At 44.3% G+C, this 25,067-nt stretch overlaps 1 protein-coding gene across 1 annotated transcript in view; it reads left to right on the top strand.

The window, feature by feature from the left end:
- Positions 1-23,071, top strand: part of LOC109937632 (phospholipid phosphatase-related protein type 3-like) — a 109,272-nt gene extending 86,201 nt beyond the window's left edge. Inside the window, exons 3-6 of the mRNA XM_048613891.1 lie at positions 1,064-1,158; positions 5,305-5,362; positions 7,403-7,576; positions 19,263-23,071. Of these exons, the coding sequence (XP_048469848.1) occupies positions 1,064-1,158; positions 5,305-5,362; positions 7,403-7,576; positions 19,263-20,588 (1,653 nt within the window). The 3' untranslated portion in view covers positions 20,589-23,071. The remainder of the gene's footprint in view (positions 1-1,063; positions 1,159-5,304; positions 5,363-7,402; positions 7,577-19,262) is intronic.
- The last annotated feature ends 1,996 nt before the right edge of the window (positions 23,072-25,067 follow it).

The raw sequence follows: 25,067 nt of genomic DNA, 5'->3' as shown, positions 1-25,067 counted from the left end.
GCAGATGGCGGAAGTGTCGGAGGATGATGCGTTGGATCCGGAGGTTGGTGGGGTGGTACGTGAGGACGAGGGGGATTCTTTTTTGGTTTTTATTGCGTGGACGGGGTGTGAGGGATGAGGTGCGGGAGATGTGGGAGACACGGTTGAGGGCGTTCTCGACCACCGAGGAGGGGAAGTTACGGTCCTTGAAAAACGAGGACAACTGAGATGTACGGGAGTGGAATGCCTCATCCTGGGAGCAGATGCGGCGGAGGCGAAGGAATTGGGAATAGGGGATAGCATTTTTGCAGGAAGGTGGGTGGGAGGAGGAGTATTCTAGGTAGCTGTGGGAGTCGGTGGGCTTGAAATGAATATCGGTTTCTAGGTGGTTGCCCGATATGGAGACAGAGAGGTCCAGGAAGGGGAGAGAGGTGTTAGAGATGGTCCAGGTAAACTTAAGGTTGGGGTGGAAGGTGTTAGTGAAGTGTATGAACTGTTCGAGCTCCTCGTGGGAGCACGAGGCGGCGCCGATACAGTCATCAATGTAACGGAGGAAGAGGTGGGGTTTAGGGCCGGTGTAGGTACGGAAGAGGGATTGTTCCACGTAACCTACAAAGAGGCAGGCGTAGCTTGGGCCCATGCGGGTACCCATGGCTACCCCCTTTGTCTGTAGGAAGTGGGAGGAATTGAAAGAGAAGTTGTTGAGTGTGAGGACGAGTTCGGCTAAGCGGATGAGGGTATCAGTGGAGAGGGACTGGTCGGGCCTGCTGGACAGGAAGAAGCGGAGGGCCTTAAGGCCATCTGCATGGGGAATGCAGGTGTAGAGGGACTGGACGTCCATGGTAAAGATGAGGTGTTGGGGACCTTAAGTAACCCTCGTTTCTTTAGCAAGCATCATTATTTTTATTACTTGTATAGTGCAGTTTATTACATTTAGCACTTGTCCTGTGCAGCTAAAAAATTGGGATCATAACCCCGTTTCATTTGAGGCATTCATTCTTTTTGGATGTGGTGTCTTTCTTGCCCTTGTTAGCAGTTGCAGTCAGCTTGCTATGACAAAACTTTCCACCAATTCTTCACATAGAGATGCTCTGAAAGAATAATCTTTGCCGACATATCTCAGGGGATTACGGAGGTGGAGCAAGCTAAAGTGGAAGTGTTGCTGACTCAGAAGTCAATGTTAGTCAATTGGGAGTCTTTAAAAATTCTTCTTTTATGGGATGTGGGGCATCTCTGGCTAAGCTCACATTAAATGATTATCCCTGATAGTCCAGAGGCTAGTTAAGAGTCAACCACATTGCTATTGGGTCTAGAGTCTTGTGTAAGCCAGACCAAGTAAGGATGGCAGATTTCCTTCCCTAGAGGTCATTGGTGAACCAGATGGGTTTTTATAATAATCACAACAGTGACATATTGGCCATGATGCTTCCACCAGTAGGAGAGACTAGGACCCGAGGGCACAGCCTCAGAATGAAGGGACGACCATTTAGGAGTGAGAAGAGGAGGAATTTCTTCAGCCAGGTTTATGTTCCAGGTTTTCATTTCATTTAGTTCAAACCCACATCTCCAGGACATGAGTCTGGGCTTCCAGCTTTCTACCCAAGCAACGTTACTAAAATGCAACTGCAACAGGACTGAGTAAGAGTGAGGGAAGCAGAAATTCGGATAACCATAAGATTTGGAGGGAGGATGTTAGCAGGCCTGCCCAGGAATACATTGAAATGTAGAGGCAACAGAGGGATGAACAAGGGTTTCAACTGCAAATAAGCAGGGGCAGGGGTGGAGGTATCTGATGTTATGGATGGCGAAATAATGTGTTCTCAGCAATGGGCTCATCTCAGCTCAGTTAAATACCAAGATTGCAATGGTTCAATTCAGCCTTGGAAAATTACCAGGAAGCGGAATGGAGTGAATGGCTCTGTTGGAGCAAGACTCAAGGAAAATGGCTTCAATCTTTCCAATATTTGGTTGGAGGAAACACCTGGCATGGGGATGCAATGGCCGAGTGGTACTATCACTAGACTATTAATCCAGAGACTCAGCTACTGTTCTGAGGACCTGGGTTCGAATCCTGCCATGGCACGTAGTGGAATTTGAATTCAATTTTAAAAAATTGGAATTAAGAATCTATTGACGACCATGAAACCATTGTCAATTGTCGAAAAAACCCACCTAGCTCACTAATGTTCTTCAGGGAAGGAAATTTGCCATTCTCACCTGGTCTGGCCTGTATGTGACTCTGGACCCACAGCGATTCTTAAAAATGCCCTCTGAGTAATAAATGCAGGCCCAGCCAGTGATACCCTCATCTCGTGAATGAATAAAAAACATCCAGCACAGGATATCGATCTCCAGTGAAGCAAATAAAAGACTTTGGAGGGATTGCACCAGGTGGTATTGAGGTAGAGCTTTGTCTTATTTCTGATAAAAGTCAATTCAATACAGTGACAGGGGTCAGGAAACTTGATTGCAGGGGTACATAGGAAAGATGAATATGGATTTAGGATATAACAACAAGGACACTGGAGAGGAAACTGAGTTCAGACTTGGGGTAAGGATCTGATGGGTCAGCTGTAGCCTTTTGATTGATGGTTGTAGTGGTGGCACAGTTAAAGGGGAAATGAACAGTATGTGAAAGATTGAACATTTAACAATATGAGATCCAGGAGAGAAGTGTAAATAGATGGTCACTAGTTTATGAGGAATAGGGTTGACGGAACAGGAGGTAGATCTCATGGTCAGGATGAACTTGCAAGATCATGACAAAAGAAAGAAGCAACAGAAGGGTGTGAGTTCAAGTCTAGGGCAACGGACAACATTAGAAGCAGTTTGGTCAGATGGTTTCAGAGTAAAGGCTGCTGACATGCAATCTTTTATAAGGGACTGACCCACATGAATACGGTTATCAATGGGCAGACATCCAAGCCCCCTCATAGGAGGCATTTGGGATAAATTGAGAATCCCTTGCTTTGTGAGCTATTTAATTGGTGAGTTGTGTCAGATAATTTGAAGGCCACATCTGTTTTCTTGTTTCTATTTGGCAGTGAGATTCAGCATGAATAGTAATCACTCAATTTGCATACACAAGCCAGCAGATTAATTATCATGAACACTACTAGCTATTTTCATATCAGGCTGAGTCAGCAAGTTGGCACAGAACTGTATGAAGAAAGAAAATTGATTTCCTTTTGAGTTCTCATTCAGCCAAATGAAAGCAGTAACAATGAAAACTCCATTCCTTGTACACGTAGGCTGAGCTACAGTCATGACCAGAGACTTCAATGTAACATTGCACAGTGGATATGCTTCATGTTTAACTGCCCCAGGGCAATGCTGATTCCTCCGCACGCTTGTCATGCTTCTACATAATAATTCATCCTGTACTGTAGGTTAGCAGCACACTTTCCTGGATAGGGTAAGAACCAGGTATTCACTCCATTACTTCACTATATCGTTCACCGTAGTACCTACAAGTCCATTCTGTGCTTTATCAGCTTCAACCCACACTGTGGTGGCTCAGTAGTTAGCACCATTGACTCACAGTACCAGGGACCCCGGTTCAATTCCACCCTTGAGTGACAGTGTGGATTTTCCACATTCTCCCTGTGTCTTTGTGAGTTTCCTCCCACAGTCCAAAAGAATGTGCAGGTTAGAGTGGGTTGGCCATGCTAAATTGCCTGTAGTATTGAGGGATGTGTGGACTAGCCATGGTAAAATATGAGGTTCTGGGGATAAGGCAGGGTCTGGGTAGATGGTCTTTGGAGGGTGATGTAGACACAATGGGCCGAATGGCCTCTTTCCGCACTGTAGAGGATTCTATGATGTCAGGACATATAGAGGCTGACACCACAGAAACAGACCCATCCACAGGTCCAACTCATCCACACTGACCAAGTTTCCCAAACTAAACTAGTACCATTTGCCTGCATTTGGCCCCTATCCCTCTAAACCTCTCCCATTCATGTACTTGTCCAAATGTCTTTAAAATGTGACTGTACCTGCATCTACCGCTTCATCAGGAAGTTCATTCCACATTCGAACCACCCTCTGTGTGGAAATGTTGCCCCTCAGGTGTCTTTTAAATCTTTCGCCTCTTACCCTAAAAATATGTCCTGTAATTTTGAACGCCCCTATCCTAGGGAAAAAGCCTTTATATCCATGTCCCACATAATTTTGCAAACCTCCTATAAGGTAACCCTCTCAACTTCCAATGCTTCAGGGAAAAGAAGTCCCATCCTACCCAGCCTCTCCTTATAACTCAAACCCGCCAGTTCCAACAACATCCTGGTAAATCTTTTATGAAACATCTCCAATTTAATAATATCTTTCCTGTAGCAGCACGACCATAGCTGTACACATACTCTAAAAGTGGCCTCACCAACATCCTGTACAACCACAATATGACATCCCAACTCCTAAACTCAATGGTCTGAGCAATGAAGGCAAGAATGCTAAATGCCTTCTCCACCACCCTGTCTGCCTATGATGCAATTTCAAGGAACTATGTACCTGAACCCCAGGTCTCTCTGTTCAACAACATTACCCAAGACCCTACCATTATATATGTAAGTCCTGCCCCAGTGTTCATTTTATCAAAGTGCAACACCTTGCATTTATCCAAATTAAACTCCATCTGCCATTCTTCAGTCCATTGTTCCAATTTCCCTTTGTAATCTTAGATAATCTTCTTCACTGACCACCATACCACCAATCCAGTTCTAAGGAAGGGTCACTGGATCTGAAATGTTAATTCTGATCTCTTTCTACAGATGCTGCCAGACCCGCTGAGGTTTTCCAATAATTTCTATTTTTGAGCCACCAATTTTGGCGTCATCTGCAATCTTACTAACATTTTTTTACTCATTCATGAGATGTGGGCACCGCTAGCTGGAGCAACATTTATTGCCCATCACTAGTTGTCCAGAGGGCAATTAAGAGTGAACCACATTGCTGTGGGTCTGGAGTCACATGTAGGCCAAACCAGGTAAGGATGGCAGATTTCCTTCCCTAAAGGACATCAGCGAACCGGAAGGGTTTTTCCTGACAATCAGCAATGGTTTCATGGTCATCATTAGACTCTTAATTCCAGATTATTATTGAATTCAAATTCAATATGCCATGGCAGGATTCAAACCCATGTCCCCAGAACATTACCTGGGTCTCTGAATTAATAGGTCTTGCGATAATACCACCAGGCCATTGCCTCCTAAGTTGGCATCCAGATGGTTTATATAAATGAAGAGGAAGAATTGTAGATCATAGGGCTATAAGAAAACAGGCAGCAGAGTGCAGAGTGTATAACAGTGTTTTCTGTTTGATCCACAGGAAAAGCTTCCCTTCACAGCATGCTACAATCTCTGCCTTCGCTGCAGTCTACATCTCGGTAAGTCACTCTCTTCCCTAGTACCGACACTGGACAAAAGACTAATACAGTCTGCCAGTGGGAATGAGGAGACTTTGCTGTACAGTTTTAACATCTACTTTCATCTTCTACAGAATTAATTACTTTCACTTTTCATAAGAGTTTGAATGTCTCAGATCTCTCAAACCTCTGGAGTCTCACCATCCTCTCTCACTCCTGTAGAATTTCTCTGTTACCAGACGTTCCCACAATATTTCACCTAACCATTACCAATCCACGCTGTAAATTTCAGATCTCGGGTATTCCTTCAGCACAGAAGTATCGACTGACTGCTTAAACAGTCCAATATTTTCTGTTCAGAAGCGTGTCACCACTGTTGAATACGTAATTATACAATAGCATAGCCCCAGGGTAGAGTGATCAGATTAGTGAAGTGTCCAGGGATATGCAAGCTAGGCTGATTTAAAAAACTGGTGCCACAATGGCTCAGTGGTTAGCACTGCTGCCTCAAAGCCCCAGGGACCCAGGTTCGATTCCAGCCTTGGGCAACTGTCTGTATGGAGTTTGCACATTCTCCCCGCGTCTGTGTGGGTTTCCTCCCACAGTCCAAAGATGTGCAGGTTGGGTGGATTGGCCATGGTAAAATGCCAGGAAGGTGCAGGCTAGGTGGGTTAGCTACAGGAAATGCAGGCTTACAGGGATAGGGTAGGGGTGTTGGTCCCAATTCAGAGGGTTGGTGTGGACCCATTAGGCCTGCTTCCACATTGTAGGGATTCTATAATTACCTCATAGTTGGCTTTAGTCAACTGTCCTCCCCTGCACTATTTGGCCAGACTCTGGAATACTTTACCTTTGGGAAGGTCAGATTAGTGTCGGAGAGGGGACAGCCAGGATTCACAGAATGATACCGAGACGACAATAACTTTAAGTTTATCTAGTCTATAATGTGATAAAATGTCCTAAAGCATCTTGCAGAAGCATTAGAGAACTGAATTAGAGCCCAAGCCATGAGGCAATGTCAAGGCAGATGGCCAAACATTTGCTCCAAGGGCTGGGTTTTGAGGGACTTCTTTAAAGCGGAAAGAGAAATAGGATGTAGGAGGGAATTCCAGACCTTGCCACCAAAGATGGAGTGATTTTAAAACTAAGGATGTGCAAGAAACTAACATTAGACCAGTGCAGATGATTTGAATGTTGTAGGTGGATTACAGAGATAGGGAGCGCAAAATTACACAGGGGTTTGAAAGGAAGGGTGTGACTTTTAAAATGAGGACATAGCTTGACCAGGAGCCAATGTAAGTCAGTATTGGGTAATCAGCGAACAAGACTTGGTGCAAGTAAAAGTACAGGCGGCAGAGTTTTGAATGATTTCAAGGCATGGGCAGGTTGGGCCGAAGGGCCTGTTTCCATGCTGTAGAGCTCTATGACTCTAGGACTGTATATTAATTTCCAAGTTTTTTTTTTAACTGTTTTCCCTGTTGAGCAGGAGGAGAACCAATTGTGAGTGAAATTCTGACTGCGATTAGTTTAAAAAGGAATCAGTTAAGTAATCTCACTGAGCTGGGCATTGCTGGAGGTGGTGTCGGAAGGAGACTGATTTAAGTTTACCTTTGTCGCAGTCATGTAGGATGTCATTTGTGCCTTGGGCTTAGGCGGGTAAATTGGGAGCATCTACGTTTGGCTTGTATTCTTAAGGGATTTGAAGGTGGAGGGGCAGTCTAATAAAAGTGCTTGGAAAGGATTTTATGCATCGATTTGGAGAAATTTTCTGTGAGGGCAGAAGCTAGGATAGGACATAATCTTAACCTGCATTAAGGAAACACCTTTTTTCACACAGAAGCTTGTTAGCAGTGTAGAATTCCTTTCATTAAAAGTTAGTAGCCCTGGGGCATTTGGAGCTTTCAAACTGGATCGATAGGTGTCAGTCAAACAGGGATATCAAGCGATCTGGAGCTTACACGTGTAAATGGAATTGAGACACAGATCAGCCGTGACTCGACTGAAAGATGGAACATTTTGACAAAGGACTGAACAAAATGTTTCCTGTATTTTCTTTTTCAGATGTACTTTAACTCAACGATATCTGACTGCACCAAGCTCCTGAAGCCAATGCTGGTTTTTGCCTTTGCAATCGCTGCAGGTATTTGTGGCCTGACACAAATTACTCAGTACAGGAGCCATCCCATCGATGTATATGTGGGTTTCATCTTTGGGGCAGGAATCGCTGCATACCTGGTGAGTGATTAAGTGATGGGCTAAGCCTATTACATACTCTTGTAAATACTGTGCTGTGCTAATGATGGGGAGAAAAGTATACCCAGGGATGGTGAATATCTGCAAGGCCTCTCTCACTCAGCTTTCTCAGTAATGAGCCCCTGCCAAAGTTACAGTGGGTGATCAGGATGCCCTCTGGACTCTCAATGGAAAAACCTGAACAGCACCTAAGGTGAAGGAAAATCTTTGCATTTATACAACCTCTTTCGAGATCTCTGGACCTGTGGCACAGTGGCTCAGTGGTTAGCACTGCTGCCTCACAGCACCAGGGATCCAGGTTTGATTCCAGACTTGGGTGGCTGCCTGTGTGGAATTAAAATGTTCTCCCTGTATCTGCGTGGGTTTCCTCCGGATGCTCCAGTTCCCTCCCACAGTCCAAAGATGTGCAGCCTGGGTGGATTGGCCATGGGAAATTGCCCATAGTGTCAGGGATGTGCAGCCTAGGTGGATTAGCCAAAGGAAATGTGGGGTTATGGGGATGGGGTTGAGGGTGAGGTCTGAATGGGATGATCTTCAGAGGGTTGGTGCACAATCAATAGGCTGAGAGGCCTCTTTCTGCACCATAGGGATTCTATAACATAAGGCACTTTATAGGAGACAGGGAGAAGTGGTAACCAACAAGATAACACAAACCACAGTGAGATAAATGAGGTGATGTTGGTTGAAGGTAAATGTTGGCACCAAAGGGAACCTCTTTGCTCTGTTTTAAATCCTGTCATAAGAGCTTTTAGGTTCATTGGAAAGGCCAGATTTGTCCTTGGTGTAATATCTCATTCAAAAAGTGGGAGACCAACTCCCTCAGCATTGCGTGGAAATAAAAAAGGATAAAAGAACAAAGAACAATACAGCACAGGAACAGGCCCTTCAGCCCTCCAAGCCTGTGCCGACACATTTTGCCCTTCCATACTAAAACTGTTTTCACTTTTATTCCCTTCCTATTCATGTATATGTCCAGGTGCTTCTTGAGTGCTACTATTGTGTCTGCTTCCACCACCACCTCTGGCAGCATGTTCCAGGCACTCACTACCCTTTGTGTGAAAAACATACATCGCACATCTCTTTTAAATTTCCCCCTCACACCTTGAACCTGTATCCCCCAGTAATTGACTACTCCATCCTGGGAAAAGTCCTCATACTTTCCACTCTATCCATTGCCATTCACAATCTTATAAACTTCTATCAGGTCGCCTCTCAACCTCCTGTGTTCCAGTGAAAACAAACCCAGACTATCTGACCTTTCTTCTTAGCTAAAATCCTCCATACCTGGCAACATCCTGATAAACCTTTTCTGTTTCCTCTCCAAAGCATCCACGTCCTTCTGGTAGTGTGGTGACCAGAACTGTACACAATATTCCAAATGTGGCCCAACTCAAGTTCTATAAAGCTGCAGTATAACTTGCCTATCCTTATACTGCATGCCCCTTCCAATGAAGGCAAATATCCATAGGCCTTTTTTACTACCTTAGCTACTTGCGTTACCACCTTCAGTGATCTATGGACCTGCACACCCAATTTCTCTGCATATTAATACTCCTAAGGCTTCTGCCATTCACTGTATAATTTCCACCTGTACGTGACCCTCCAAAATGCATCATCTCACATTGTCTGGATTAAACGCCATCTGCCATTTTTCTGCCCATGCCTCCAATTGATTTATATCTTGCTGCACCCTCTGACAATCATCCTCACTATCCACTAGTCCACCAATCTTCATATTATCCACAAACTTACTAATTGGACCAGCTACATTTTCCTCCAAATCATTTGTGTAGATCACAAACAGCAGAGGTCCCAACCCTGATCCCTGTGGAACATCACTAGGTCACAGCCCTCCATTCCGAAAAGCATCCTTTCGGAACCCTCTGTCTACCCTCTGTCTCCCATGACTAAGCCAGTTCTATACCCATCTTACCAGCTCACTCCTGATACCATGTGACTTCACCTTTTGTACCAGTCTGTCATGAGGGATCTTGTCAGAGGCTTTATTGAAGTCCATGTAGGCAACATTAACCACTTTTCCCTCATCAATCATCTTCGTTGGCTTCTCAAAAAACTTGATCAAGTTAGTGAGACATGACCTCCCTCGCACAAACTATGCTGTCAATTCTAATAAGTCCATTTGTTTCTAAATACGTATAGATCTTATCCCCGAGAATCTTTTCCAATAATTTCCCTACCACTGACATGAGGCTCACAGGCCTGTCATTTCCAGGATTATCCCTGTTACCCTTCTTAAACAATGGGACAACATTGGCTATTCTCCAGTCCTCTGGGACCTCACCTGTGGCCAAAGAGGATACAAAGATGTCTGTCAATGCTCGAGTAATTTGTTCTCTTGCCTCCCTCAATATTCTGGGATAGATCCCATCAGGACGTGGGGACTTATCTATCTTAATACTTTTTAAGACGCACAACACCTACTCCTTTTTAATAGCAACTTGGCTCAGAAACTCGACACTCCCTTCCCTGAGATTATCCTTCACCAATTGCTTCTCTTCGATGAATACTGACACAAAGTACTCATTTCAGACCTCAATTATCTCTTCTGGCATAGATTCTCTCCTTTGTCCTTGAGTGGGGCAACCCTTTCCTTGGCTATCCACTTGCTTTTTATATATGTCTAAAAAGCCTTGGGATTTTCCTTAATCCTGTTTGCTAACGAATTTTCATGACCCCTTTTAGCCCTTCTAATTCCTTGCTTAAGTTCTTTCCTACTTTCCTTGTATACTTCAAGAACTTCAGTTCCCATCCTCCTAGACCTCACATAAGCTTCCTTTTTTTCTTTTTGACAAACGTCATAATATCCCTAGTCATCCAAGGTTCATGTAATTTGCCATACCTATCCTTCATTCTCACAGGAATGTGCCACTTCTGAAATCCTACCAACAGCAGTTTGAAATACTCCCACACGTCCAATTTGGATTTACCATCAAACCGCCGTCTCCAACCAACGTTCTCCAGTTCCTGCCTAATATTGTTGTAGCTTGCCTTCTACCAATTTTACACCTTCACCCAAGGACTGCTGTTATCCCTGTCCCTGAGTATCTTAAAACTCACGGTATTATGGTCACCACTCCCAAAATGCACCCCGACTGAAATTTCACTCACCTGGCTGAGCTCAATTCCCAAAACCAGGTCCAGTATAACCACTGACTTCATTTCCTGAAGAAGGGTCCAGACCCGAAACGTCAGCCTTCCTGCTTCTCTGATGCTGCTTGGCCTGCTGTGTTCATCCAGTTCTACACCTTGTTATCCCAGTATAACCTCTTCCCTGGTTGGACTGTTTAGATGCTGTGTAAAGAAACCCTCCTGAATGGTCCTTACAAATTTTGCCACATCCAAGCCCCTAGCGCGAAGTGAATCCCAGTCAATATAGGAGAAGTTAAAATCACCCACCACAACAACCCTGCTGTTTCTACATCTTTCCAAAATCAGATTAGATATTCTCTCCTCTATCTCCTGCTGACTGTTGGGAGGCCTGTAGAATACCCCCAGCACTGTGATTTTCATCTTTCCTGTTCCTGAGTTCTACCCATATTGCCTTGCTGCACGAGTCCTCTGATGTCTCCTCCCTCAGTACAGCTGTGAGATACTCCCTTACCAGTAATGCAATTCCCCACCCCTTTTACCTCCCTTTCTATCACACCTGAAACATCTAAATCCTGGGACGTTCAGCTGCCAGTCCTGTCCCTCTTTCAGTCAAGTCTCCGTAATCGCAATAATGTCATGTTCTAAGTACTAACCAATGCTCTAAGTTCATCTACCTTGCCAATTATACTTCTCGCATTGAAACACATGCAGTTTGAGACCACCTCCCCTGCTCTTCTCAGCAGTGCTTCCCTGCCTGTTCTTGTTCTTAGTCATGTTTGTCCTGGTTTCTACTTCTCCCTCAATTTCTGCATCTACTGCCCTACTCCTCTGCTTCCCACCCCTCTGCCACACTAGTTTAAATCCTCCCTAACCACTCTACCAAGCACCATCCCAAGGACATCAGTCCCAGTCCTTCCCAGTGTAACCCATCTGCTTTGTACAGGTCCCACCTCCCCCCAGAACTGGTGCCAATGCCCCACGAATCTGAAACCCTCCCCCTCGTGCCATCTTTTCTGCCATGTGCTCATCCTATATATCCAACTGTTTCTACTCTGACTAGATCGTGGCACTGGTAGTAATCTTGAGATAACTACCTTTGAGGTCCTACAGTTCAGTTTCCTTCCTAGTTCTCTATATTCTGCTTTTAGGACCTTATCCCTTTTTTCAACCTACATCGTAAGTACCAACATGTACCACAACCACTGGCTATTCACCCTCCCCCGCCTCCAGAATGTCCTGCAGCCACTCTGAGACATCCAGGACCCTAGCACCAGGGAGGCAACACACCATCCTGGACTGTCGTTTGGAGCCACAGAAATGCCTATCCATTCCACTTACAACTGAGTCCCCTAACACTGCAGCATTTCTAGGCCTAAGACTCGCTCCCTTTGCAGCACAGCCAACCGTGGTGTCATGATTTTGGCTGTTACTGTTACCCCCTGAGAGGCTATTCCCCTCAATAGTATCCAAAATAGTATATCTGTTTTTCAGGGGAATAGCCACAGGAGATTCCTGCGCTGCCTGCTTAGCCCTCCTGCTCTGCCTTGATGGTCACCCATTCCCTTCCTGCCTGTGGAGTCTGAGCCTGCGGTGTGACCACCTCCCTATGTGTGCTATCCAAATGTCAGCCTAGATTAAATGCTCAAGTCTCTGGAGTGAGACTTGAACCCATTACCTCAGAAGAGAGAGCACTATCTGTCGAGATAGGGCTGATATCAAACAAAGCAGAAGGCAGTAATCCCAATCAGGAGAAGCCCCATTTGTAAGACCTGCCCACGAAGCTTAAAAGTAAGTTTTGAATTGATTACCATCCAGAACTCTGCTAAAGACAGTGCGAATAGTTAATGATATCGGCCCATTGGAGTGAGCCCAGAGACCAATCAACATCTAGGCTTTGTGCCAGTGTTCTATTTACAGGCCAATTACAATTGATCGTTATTACCCAATTTATAGCCATGTCCTTATTAGGTTAATATTGTACATTTTGATTCACTATAACACAACTCCAGGCTATTTGACTGAGTATTCATTATCAAGCCATTTTCCAATTCTATAAAATCAATACAAAACATCAAAATGTGGAAACTGTTTCCCCTGCAACCAACGATTCTGATTAATTGGACATCAAGAGGCATTAACAGAAATTTATCTGATCATCAAAATACGTGCATTCCAAGTCTAGGCTTCAGTCTTTCAAAATCAAATCATCACATTCAGACTTAATATCCTTTAAGTTTTCTGTACAAGTGATGGATATAAAAAGACACATGTTTGCAATATTTATGTCGCACCACCACACTTATACAGTTAGGAAATGTAGTCATTACATTAGAGAATATTATTAAGCTAGAAAGGGTTCAGAAGAGATTTACCAGGATGTTGCCAGATATGGAAGGTTTGATTATAAAGGAAGGCTGGATAGGCTGGGATTCTTTTCACGGGAGCGTAGGAGGTTGAGAGGTGACCTTATAGAAGTTTATAAAATCATTAGGGGTATAGATATGGTTAATGGTAGGTACTCAGAGGATGGTTCATGTGTGGAGTGAACTTCCTGAGGAAGTGGTGGATGTAGGTACAATTAAACATTTAAAAGACATTTGGATAAGTACATGAATAGGACAGGTTTGGAGGGCTATGGGTTACGAGCAGACAGGGGACAAGTTTAGTTTGGGATTATGGTCAGCATGGACTATTTGGATGAAAGGGTCTGTTTCCATGCTGCATGACTCTATGTGAAACTGTTCTGATTTCAGATAACCAGGGACAGGATATATTTAGCAAATCCATGTACAAGTAAAACTTTCTCTTCTCTGCCTCAACAGGATCATCACCAGTAGAGCGCTTGCAATTGTGAAAGTCTGATATTATTTTCTAATTTCCCAAATTTTCCAATTTTGAGTTGTCCTGTAGCTTTTACAAACAAGACCAATGAGTCATTGATACAGGCAGTCCCTGAGTTGCAAATAGAATCATAGAATCCCTACAGCGTGGAAGTAGGCCATTCAGCCCATCGAGTCCACACCAACTCTCCGAAGAGCATCACACCCCTTACCCTATCCCTGTAACCCTGCATTTCCCATGGCTAATCCACCTAACCTGCACATATTTGGACTGTGGAAGGAAACCTGAGCACCTGGAGGAAACCCACACAGACACAGGGAGGAAGCAAAAAAACTCCACACAGTCGCCCGAGGGCGAAATCAAACCTGCGTCCCTGGCGTTGTGAGGCAGCAGTGCTAACCACTGATGCACCGTGCCATCACCAAAGGTTCCATTCTTGAGTCCATTCGCAAGGTGATTTACATGCAAGTTGGGACAAAATGCAGATGATGTAAATGCCATTCGTAAGTATGGGAAACAGTCATATGTTGGATCTTTTAAATTATCCCCCTGCATGCTATCAAGTTCGTAATTACGAATATTGGTAAGTTGGACTTCAATAGATTTCAAAGGTCCTTACCTATTCATGTTATACATTGGCTTCTTACAATCAATAGATTGGGATAAGGGTTTGATTTACAAGGAGATATTGAGTAGAATGGAACTATATTATCTGGGCTTCGTAGAAAAATAAAAATTTGTTAATGTCTTGATGCTGTTTCTGCTGGAAAGAAAAAGAAAACCTTGGGTCGTAGACACAGGATAAAGACATCAGCCGCTTAGAAGTGAAACAGTAGAGAATTTCTACCCTGAGGCCTTGACTCTGGAATTCCCTTCCTGAAAGGGCTGTGGTTGCTCAGTTATTTACTGGAGGGTGTCTGATTTTGGAAAGATTTGGAACCATGGATGGGAATTTGAAAATAGAGTTCTTGCTGGAACAAGAGTCAATGTAGATTAATAAGATGATGGATCTGACATTTCCTGCATTTTGCTAGGACATGGATAGTGGAATCATCAAAGAGTTGAAGTTTACAGATATTGAAAGGTGACCAAAGAAAGAGAGGGAGACTATTGGAATACAAACGTATGATTTAGGAACTGGAGTAAGCCATTCAGCCCTTCAAGTCTGTTCTACCATTCCATAAGACCATGGCTGCTCTGCATGTGGCCTCTACTCCACATTCCTGCCACACTCTGAATGACCTCTGTTCCCTTGTAAGTCAAGAAACCATCTCCCTCTGCCTCTCAGGAACAGAGTTACAAAGACTCATGACATTGAGAGAAAAAAATGTAACTTTACCTCCACCTTAAGTAGCGGACCCCTTATTTTCAAACTGTACCACCTATTTCTTGTCTTTACCACAAGGGGAAACAGCCTTTCAACATCTAGCCTGTCAAATCTTCCCCAAGTTGGCTTAGTAATAAGAAACAAAGGGTAATTGTTGATGGCTGCCCTTGCAAACGGAAAGCTGTTTCAAGTGGTGTTCCATTGGGCTCGGTATTGGAACCCCTGCTGTTTGTTTTATACATTAGCAATCTGGACTTGAGCGTGGGGTCACAATTGGGAACTTTGCAGATGACACAAAAATTGGCCAGGCAGTGGATACTGTAGAGGATAGCTGTAAGCTCCAAAATGATGTACGTAGGTTGATGAACTGGTCAGGAAAGTGGTAGATGGAGTTCAACTCTGACAATTGTGAGGTAATGCAGTTAGGGAGGTCAAAAAGTAAAGGGGAATGCAAAATAAACAGGAATATATTGAATGAGGTGGATGAAGGGAGAGATCTTGGCATGCAAGTGCACAGGTCCCTAAAGGTAGCAGTACAGGTAGATAAGGTTGTAAAGAAGGCATATGGAATGATCTCCTTTATTGGCAGAGGTATAGAATACAAATATAGGCATGTAATGATGAAACTGTATAAGATGCTGGTAAGCCTACAACTGGAATATTGATGCAGTTATAGAATCCCTACAGTGTGGAAGCAGGCTATTCGGCCCATTGAGTCCACACTGACCTTCCAAAGGCCATCCCACCCAGACTCAGCCTCCCACATTATCCCTGCAACCCCACATTTCCCATGGCTAACTCACCTAGCCTATGCATCCCTGGATACAATAGGCAATCTAGCATGGCCAATCCACCTAAGCTGCACATCTTTTGGACTGTGGGAGGAAACCGAAGCACCCGGAGGAAACCCATGCAGACATGGGGAGAACGTGCAAACTCCACACAGACAGTCACCCGAAGGTGGAATCGAATCCAGGTCCCTGGCGCTGTGAGGCAGCAGTGCTAACCACTGAGCCACCGTGCCATGACTTCTCCTGAGTTTCTTTTACCATTCAGTGAAGCCTGATAGCAAAAGCCAAACAAATCACCAGTCAAGACCAACAAAAGTCACATGTTCGGAGGTGCACTGCCAAAAATACACCGAGTGGTGAAATAATTCATTTGTTGCCCACTGCAACCTCTGCCAGTTAGTTTCTATGGAGATCTTTACCACACTGTTGGCTAGAGGCATTAATTGTATACTGGGATTAGACAAACAATGAAACTTCTGGGATAATTATAACTTAGAAAATGTTCCATCAATATTCTGGTTTACCGAACCAAGTTTTGATCTGTGCCTTCTATTCTTTCGCTAGTCTTGCTGAAAATGTTATTTGAGGGTATTGCCGCAGTAAATATTATCACTGAGAGACCTAAAACCTCATTCCAACACCACTGTATCTGTGAAATCATGAAATGTGAAGTTTTATATGTGAGGACATTGCCTTTTGAATGCGAATCTGGGTCACTGCTCAAAAAGTGCACGTGTGTGGTGACATTTATTAAAATGTTTACAGATTAGAATGTTTTACAGTTCCCTTGAGCCTATACCACCATTAGATAGATCATGGTTGATCTGTATTTTAACTATATCCCCATCTTTATTGTATATCCCTCACTGAACTTACTTAATAAAGATCCAACAATCTCTGTCTTTGAGATTGGTAAAAGTTGGGAAGTCTCACTGCAAGATGCTGGTGAGATCACATCTGGAGCACTGCGAGCAGTCTTGGTCACCTTATTTAAGGAAAGATATTACTTCATTGCAGGTGGTTTGGAGAAGGTTCACTAGGATGATCCCTGGTAATAGAGCGATTGTCTTATGACCAAAGGGCTAGGCAGGTTGTGACTCTACTCACAGGAATTTAGAAGAATGAGAAGTGACCTGATTGAAAGCATTCAGGATTCTTAAAGGCCTGGACTGAACAAATGGCGAGAGGATGTTTCCCCTCTTGGGAGAGTCCAAACCAGAGGCCACAGTCTCAGAATAAGGGGGTGCCAATTTAACTGAGATGAGGAGGAATTTCTTTCTGATGTTTGAGTCTTTAGAACTCGTTGCCACAGAGAGCTATGGGGACAGAGTTTTTATGTATATTCAAGGCTGCGATAGATAGATAGATTCTTGATCAGTTGGGGAATCAAGGGTTACAGGGAAAATGTGCGAAAGTGGACGTTAGGAATGTTGGCTCAGCTATGATCATATTGAATGGCAGACAGGCTCGAGAGGCCAAGAATGTTCCTATTTCTTATGGCTATGGAAGGTTTCAATGAGCCATCTACATCCACGGTATTTTACATAAGAACCAGGAGCAGGCAGTTCAGCTCCCCAAGCCTGCTCCACCATTTAATTCGATTATGGCTGATCTCATCCTAGCCCCAACTCCACTTTCCTGCCCACTTCATAGAACAGTACAGGCCCTTCGGCCCATCATGCTGTGCCAACCTATTATCCTACTAAGATCAATCTATCCTGCATACCCTACATTTTACTATCCTCCATGTGCCTATCCAAGAGTCGCTTAAATGTCTCTAAAGTATCTTCCCATAATCTGTCAACCCATTACTAATTAAAAAACTGTCTACCTCCTTTTTAAAAATGAGAATTCCAGATTTCCAAAATTTGGTATGACAAAGAACATTCTGATTTCATTCCCAAATTGTGTATCTCCAGTTGTAAAATCAGAGACCCCTTTAATTCTGGACTCGCTTCACTGGGGAATTCATTTCTCTGCATTTACCCTATTAAACCATTTTATCACTTTCAGAATTACCAGTGTTACAGTGCAGCAGGCCAGTCGGCCCATTGTGCCTGTACCAGCTCCTTAAATATGCATCATTACCGAGTGAGAATATTCTGCTTTTTCCCCAGACCCTTCCAGATTATTCTTATCTAAATAATCATCCAATTCCCTCTTGAATGCCTCAAGTGAGCAAACATTTTTGAAATGCGGCAGCACAGTAGCTCAGTGGTTAGCACCGCTGCCTCACAGTGCCAGTGACCCAGGTTCGTTTCCACCCATTGTCTGTGTGGAATTTGCACATTCTCCCCGCGTCTTGCATGGGTTTCCTCCGGGTGGTCCGGTTTCCTCCCACAGCCCAAAGATGGGCAGGCGAGGTGGATTGGCCATGCTAAATTGCCTGTAGTGTCTGGGGATATGCAGGCTAGGTGGATTAGCTGTGGGAATTGCAGGGTTATGGGTGTGGGTGGGTCTAAGTGGGATACTCTTCGGAGAGTTAGTGTGGTCTCAATCTGCTTCCACACTCCAGTGATTCTATGATTTTATCACTTTGTCCCTCGAACCTTTCACACTCAGTGCAGAAGCCAGGTTTTGCAACACATTCTTGGTTATTTATACCTTTTTAAGGTAATTGGAAGAAGCAGCTCATGTCTCATGTCACTAAGAGGAGGATATGCTGATAGTGTTAGATTCAGTGAGGTGCACAGACCATTACAGCTAAATGATCTGTAAATTCAATATAAGACCATTATTGTGGGATCCTGTACCACACTTCTGTTGAGGAATGCAGGTCTGCTGCATTGAAGAGTTTAAGATTAAGACCCTTTTCAGTGAGGGAGGGCATTCCACTTAATGAGATCATGATGGAGCAGAGACAGAAAAATATGAGAAAATTCCGGGCCAGATTCCTTTGAAGTGAAGTCAGATCCAAGCTTGTAAAGAATGAGCTTACAAAAGTAGAAATTGCTGGAAAAGCTCAGCAGGTCTGGCAGCATCTGTGGAGAGAAATCAGAGTTAACGCTTTAGGTCCAGTGACCCTTCCTCAGAAGACATTTTCCTGGCAATTTCTGCTTTTGTTTCTGATTTCCAGCATCCACAGTTCTTTCTTGTTGTTTAATTCCCTGGGACCCACAGTTATAATTCATTTTATTTTCCAATTCCAAATTTTTTTTTTTCCTTTATTCATTTACAGGATGTGGGTGTTGCTGGCTAGGCCAGCATTTAGTGCCCATCCCTAATTGCCCAGAGGACAGTTAAGAGTCACATGTAGGCCAGACTAGCAGTTTCCTTCTCTAAAGGACATTAGTGAACCCGATGGGATTTCCTCCCAATTACTGGCAATGGATTCATGGTCATCATTAGACTCATAACTCTAGATTCTTTATTGAATTCAAATGCCACCGTGTGCCATGGCAGGATTTGAGCCTGGGTCCCCAAAACATTATCTGGGTCTCGGGAATAACAGTCCGGTGTTTATACCACTAGGTCATCACCTCCCCCAGATAGCTTTTCATCTTCAACACAAATGTTCTTTAATTTCAAAGTTGAAGCACGATCAGCTACAAATTGAATAACACTGTCCTATTTTTCTCTGGTGTATATATTTTCACAGGGGTTTCATGCTGTGGGGAACTTCAAGGCATCAGATGATACCACCCCAGTGAAACCTTCTCCCAAGAGCGGCCTTAGGCCTCTGACTCATCTCCGCCATGACTCAGTCTACCAGCAGAGTAAGTCCCTGAGCACAGATGAGCTGAACCCACAGCCGAGGCTTGAAGGCCTGGAGCAGCATCTGGCACAGAGGGAGAAGAATTCCCTGAACAGCCTGAAACGGGCCAGTGTCGACGTGGAGCTGTTGGCACCGCGCAGCCCGATGGGCAAGGAGAACATGGTGACCTTCAGCAACACGCTGCCACGTGTCAACACACCGAACCTGGATGAGGCTGCGCGCCGACACATGACCATCCACGTCTCCATGGATGCCTCTCGCTCCAAGCAGCTCATCTCGCAGTGGAGGCAGAGACCCATGGATGGCTTGGCCTTGGACCATGACCCAAACATCAGTCAGTCGCAGCCGCAGATGAGGGCCGCTATGGAGCTGAGGGCCGCAGGCTTCGATCAGGAGGAAGTGGCACCGTCTTCCCTCTACCCTACAGTGCAGGCCAGGGTCTGCGAGAGAGGCGCAGGGGGTGGGGCACGGGTCCTGATCCAGTCCAGAGCCGGCACCTCGCAGCTGGTTCACATCCCCGAGGAGAGCCAGGCGAGCGTCAGCACCTCGCCAAAGAGTAACTCAGCCCGGGCCAAGTGGATGCTGTTGGCGGAGAAGGGAGGGGTTCCACGGGCCCAAGCCCAAGCCCAGGCCCAGGCCCAGCCCCAGCCCCGCATCATGCAGGTCATCGCCATGTCCAAGCAACAGAGCACGGTCACGGTCACACCAAGGCACTCAGAGGCTTCCAGCAGCTCCGAGTCTTCGCAGTACAAGTCGCCCTCAGAGCGGGACTCGGCCAGCATTGTGACAGTAGATGCCCATGGCTCACACCCAGTGGTGCACGTCTCCTCTGTAAATGGCGGTACTGGGCCCTGGGAGTGGAAGTCGCCCCAGGCCGGTGAGGCCTACGAGCTGAATGACCTGAACAGGGACTACCGGGGCTACAGGCCCTCCAAGAGCGGGAGCAGCGCCGGAGGAATGTCACCTGGATCCTCAGCCAGTGACCTGGAACACGAAGACACTCGCTTCTGCAGTGTCGCCACAATCAATGTGGCCACAGCTGAGAGGAGCGAAACCAATTCAGAGAGCCTGACCATGGGCTCCAGCGGGGACTCGACCTTAAGGAGAAAACCCAACCCAGCTTTCCTGGCTGAGCGGGAAACCAGTACAGACAGCGACCAGGAGGCTTACTACAAGAAACTTCAAGCCAACAGGAGATTCAAAGACTGACCAGGACTATTTTGCAGGGGGCATTCTCTTACTGAAACAGTCAGGATACCGACTCCCTACAGCACTTAACTCTTGTGAGTTGGTTATCCCTTATCCCCACATTGAACAAGCCGGGAGCAATAAAACAACCTTTCCATGGATATCTCTTGTTTTCAAGCCTTTTCAGTCCGCAGGTCAATTCTGGTCTTCAAAGCCGATTTCATTTGCAGTTTGGGGCGTTTTCTTGACTCAGAACAGCTGGGAATACAGATCTAGGTCTAAATTTCCAAGACCCTTCATATGACATTTTCAGATATTGTTAAGAAAAAGAAAGAAGGAATTGAATTTTCTCGCACCTTTCCTGCCCTCAAGAGGTCCCGCAGCACTTCAGGGCAAAGTTATTATTTCAGAGACCGAGACAAATGGGCCATTTCAACTCGCATGTTTCTTGTGTTCTTATTATTCCAGACTTTTGGAATTGTAGTCTTGTAATTACGTTGTGGTTTTAAATTGGTCAATGGTTAAAGAAGCAAGAAGTGAGATTTGTGTCTTTTGTGGTTGACCTGATGGTGTAATCTGTTGCTTGTGGCTGTTTAACATGTTGGTTGGCATTCTGAGCCAGGCATTGTACTTTGTAGAAGTCATGGACAGTAATAACTTCTGTATACCAGTGCCAAATGGTACCAACCTTTGTGTTGGCATGAACTTGCACATATTTTCATTGTATACAAGATAGCTGGGTGCTATAATCTTTTCATTGACATGGCTAATGATTGTAAGCAGGCTAGCAAAGTGATCCCACATCACTTGCCAGAAAAAGCAGCAGCTACAATTGTGCTAAGAAAGAAATGACAAAGAGTAAAATACTGCAGGTGCTGGAAATCTGAAATAAAAAAAATCAGTTGCTGGAGAAACTCAGTCAGCCTGGTAGCACCCGTGGAGAGAGAAACAGAGTTAACCTGTCAGGTCATTTAAACTCTGAAGTTTTGATGAAAGATCATTAATATTAGCTCTGCTTTTGATGCTCCCAGATCTGCTCAGTATTTCCAGTTTACTGTTTTAAAATCGAAGAAAGATTGAGTTAATCCCAACATATGTTTGGGAGAATATGAAACCGCTGTGATAATACAAACAGACTATTAAGTCAATATGCAGGACATGTGCGGTCAAGTTTTGAAATGCAAGCAATATACAGGAATGCAATATATTAATAAGATATACAAGTCCATCTTCATAGCTAAACCAACTGGAACTGGATGATAATTGATGTTCTCTGTAGCATATTTTCATTACACTCTCACTGGAGGTTGCACATCGTAGTTCAATGGTCCTGGATTGGCCAAGGCTGCTCCCTGGGCCAGCACTCTGCCTCATAATCACACTCCTGATTAAATCGAACCAATTCCCAGCCATTTGCTGAAGACAGTCCAATAGATGTCACACCCTTTGAATACCCACTTCCCCTGCTAAGATTCACACCGGAGTCCAGGCCGTCCCAGAGGGGTTGGAGTCCGGGCCGTCCCAGAGGGGTGTAGCAACTGAGGGAGACCATTCAGCCCTTTTAGCCTGTTCTGCAAGTGATATCTATTGTACCCTCCCCCTGTTGGAGATTGGGGAAGATGGAAAACAAGGATCCAGCCCCGAGGTAACTGATGAATCTGGAAAGTGAAGCAATTAGGTATTGATGTCTCCAGGACTGAATGAGAACCCCAGAATTACAATAGTTTTGTTTTAGTTGTTAGACTGTTTATGCTGTTACAATTACCCATGGACCTTTTAATGACCAGGATTAGAAATGTATAAAGAGGCATTTTAAGGAATGTTATTGGTTTGTTCTGAAAGCTACACCAAAATGTTTACTCAACACAGAATCTGAAAATAAGTTTAATGTTTCATGACCCATGGTCATCTTTGGTCAGTTTTGGTTTAAGGACTAGTCGAGTCAGCTCATTAGAAGCTAGAGTTAACCCAGAGAGATCTAGAAGGAATTTACACTACGGCAATGAGGCCAATCGTTCTAGAAGGTTCCCTGAGAAGCTGGGGCAGTTGAGGTCCAACCCTGGGTCTGACCATCCAAGATATGCAGTGACAGGCTGCATGAGGTGGCATATTGGAGCTTACCTCGCTGCAGATTGTCCACAGTATCGATGACCGCTATCAGCTCAGCACAGGACACCATCAGACAATGCAGAGACAACAAAGGCCTGAATTGAGTTAAAGTTAACTCCGTTATGTTGAGAGTCTGGAAACTCATGTTGGAGAACACAGGTATCCTTGTAGAAACCCACATTGAAAAACAAAACATGGCTGCATGTAAATAGAACTTTCCTAACAAGATGGCTCTAAACAGCACTTCTAGTGATTGTTTCCAGAGTAACGTTGTTATTAATTGTGAAGATTAATATGCCTGATTTAGTGAAGTTTACTGTTGTGCTATACTAGTGATTTTAACAGTAGGTCCTGATATACAGAAGTATTTTGTACTTTGAATGTGTCAGTTGGACAGAAGCAAGCTTTAGAATTATTGGTGAATTCAATAAACTTTGTTTTTAAAAAAAAGTGTGCATTATACTGCTTTCTTTTGTTTCTGTGGACCAACAGTTTCCATTCCTTCTGAGCATTGTTACTCATCCCCAATTTTTATTGTCCGTCCTTTGATATCCATATGTTCAGCTGCCTTAGTAATTTAAAGCCTTCACTTATCTGAATAAAAAATAGCAGACTTAATCTGTCATAACTATTTACAAGGCATTGTAACTCACGCCTTGACTTTCCAAAGCCTGTCATCCATGTACAAGGCACAAGTCAGAAGTATAGTGGAAAATTCCAACAGCTCTCAAAAATCTTGACACCATCCACGACAAAGCAGCCCGCTTGATTGGCACCATATCCAACCCCTCCACAACCGATGCTCCATAGCACAAGTGTTAACCACCTACAAGACATACATCAGAAACTCACCAATGCTCCTTATTAGCACCTCCAAATCCGTAACTGCCATCATCTAGAACAACAAGGGCAGCAGATTCATGGTAACATCTCCACCTGCGAGTTCCCCTCCAAGCCACTCACCATCCTGACTTGGAAATATATCACCGTTCCTGCGTCAAAATCCTGGAATTCCCTGCCTAAAGGCACTGTGGATGCAACAGTTCAAGAAAGCAACTAGAGATGCCCCACGAATGAATGAAAAATTAGAAAGCGCATTAATGAGGACAGTGTTACAGACTCTGGCTTAAATTCCATGTGATCTGTTGTCACTATATGATGATTTCATTTTGCACATGCTCAGTAGTTATACTTGGATTAAGAGAATAATTAATGCTTCACACTGCATCTCCAGTTCTTTGATGGTACTCCACTTTAACTATTAACATTTATCCATTAACTTTAACTCTTCACTCTGACTTCCACTCCCAGCCACAAGTCTGTTTGACTTTATTTATTCACCTCCAGTAGGATTATCAGCAGTTTTGGAGGACATACCCCAGTTCCCTTCTCATTCTCAGGAAGGTTGAGTATGGGTGGTGTGAGACAGCAGTTTCTCTGCAGAAAACAGCCAGAACTCCAACAAAAAGTACAAGTGTATTATCATGTGGCAGGATCAGTGTCTATTAGAAGTTCCTGCATAGCAACGTAGCCTGCACAGTTGGGTTACATCCTCCTGTTTCTAAGGCGTCTGTTTTTCAAAAGACTATCCTCCTCCTGTGGGCAATTTCCATCTCTAACAAGGGTTTGTATATCTCTGATCATTACTGTTTCACACAGAGGGTGGTGTGTGTATGGAATGAGCTGCCAGAGGAAGTGGTGGAGGCTGATACTATTACAACATTTAAAAGACATTTAGATGGGGACATGAATAGGAAGGGTTTAAAGGGATATGAGGCAAATGTTGGACAAATGGGACTAGGTCAGTTTAGGATGTTCTGGTTGGCACAGATGGTTTGGACCGAAGAGTCTGTTTCCACGCTGTATGACTCTGACTATTTCTTGCAAATGTAAAGGAGTTTGTTTTTGTTCTTTTTCTCAAGAATGTCATTATTATCCATCTTTAAGGGAGGTGAAAGCTTCCCTCAGATAATGGCTTACAGCAATTTTACAAATCTGAACATTTCCATGTCATCCATCAACGTGTCTCTTTGTGGCATCAATTCCATGAGAACATTGACCGTCTCTGTCAGAAAACTATGAAATTCTGCTGTAAACTCTTTTTGTTAAGTGTCCGAGGCTTGATGCATACTGTGAGCACAGCCAGCTGGGCTTTTGTGACCAGCAGGCTGTTTCAGGTGATCAGCCTGCTTCAATTTTTAAAAATAGGTCAAATCAATCTCCTACAGATACACAAATCTAATCCCCAAAAAGGGCATTGTGTACCTTCGAAACTTGACAGAGCGTTCACCCAGTTTTTGACTGTTTTACAACAAAAATCTCAAGTGAGTGAATGACCTGTTAATGCAATGGCTTCATTACAGCCCAGCTGTCAGTCTGCTGTTCAGTTTC

The sequence above is a fragment of the Rhincodon typus genome, chromosome 29 (assembly GCF_021869965.1).
Source record: "Rhincodon typus isolate 14 chromosome 29, sRhiTyp1.1, whole genome shotgun sequence".
NCBI lineage: Eukaryota > Metazoa > Chordata > Chondrichthyes > Orectolobiformes > Rhincodontidae > Rhincodon > Rhincodon typus.
The sequence above is the reverse complement of the archived record's forward strand: the minus strand, read 5'-3'. Positions and strand labels throughout refer to the sequence as shown.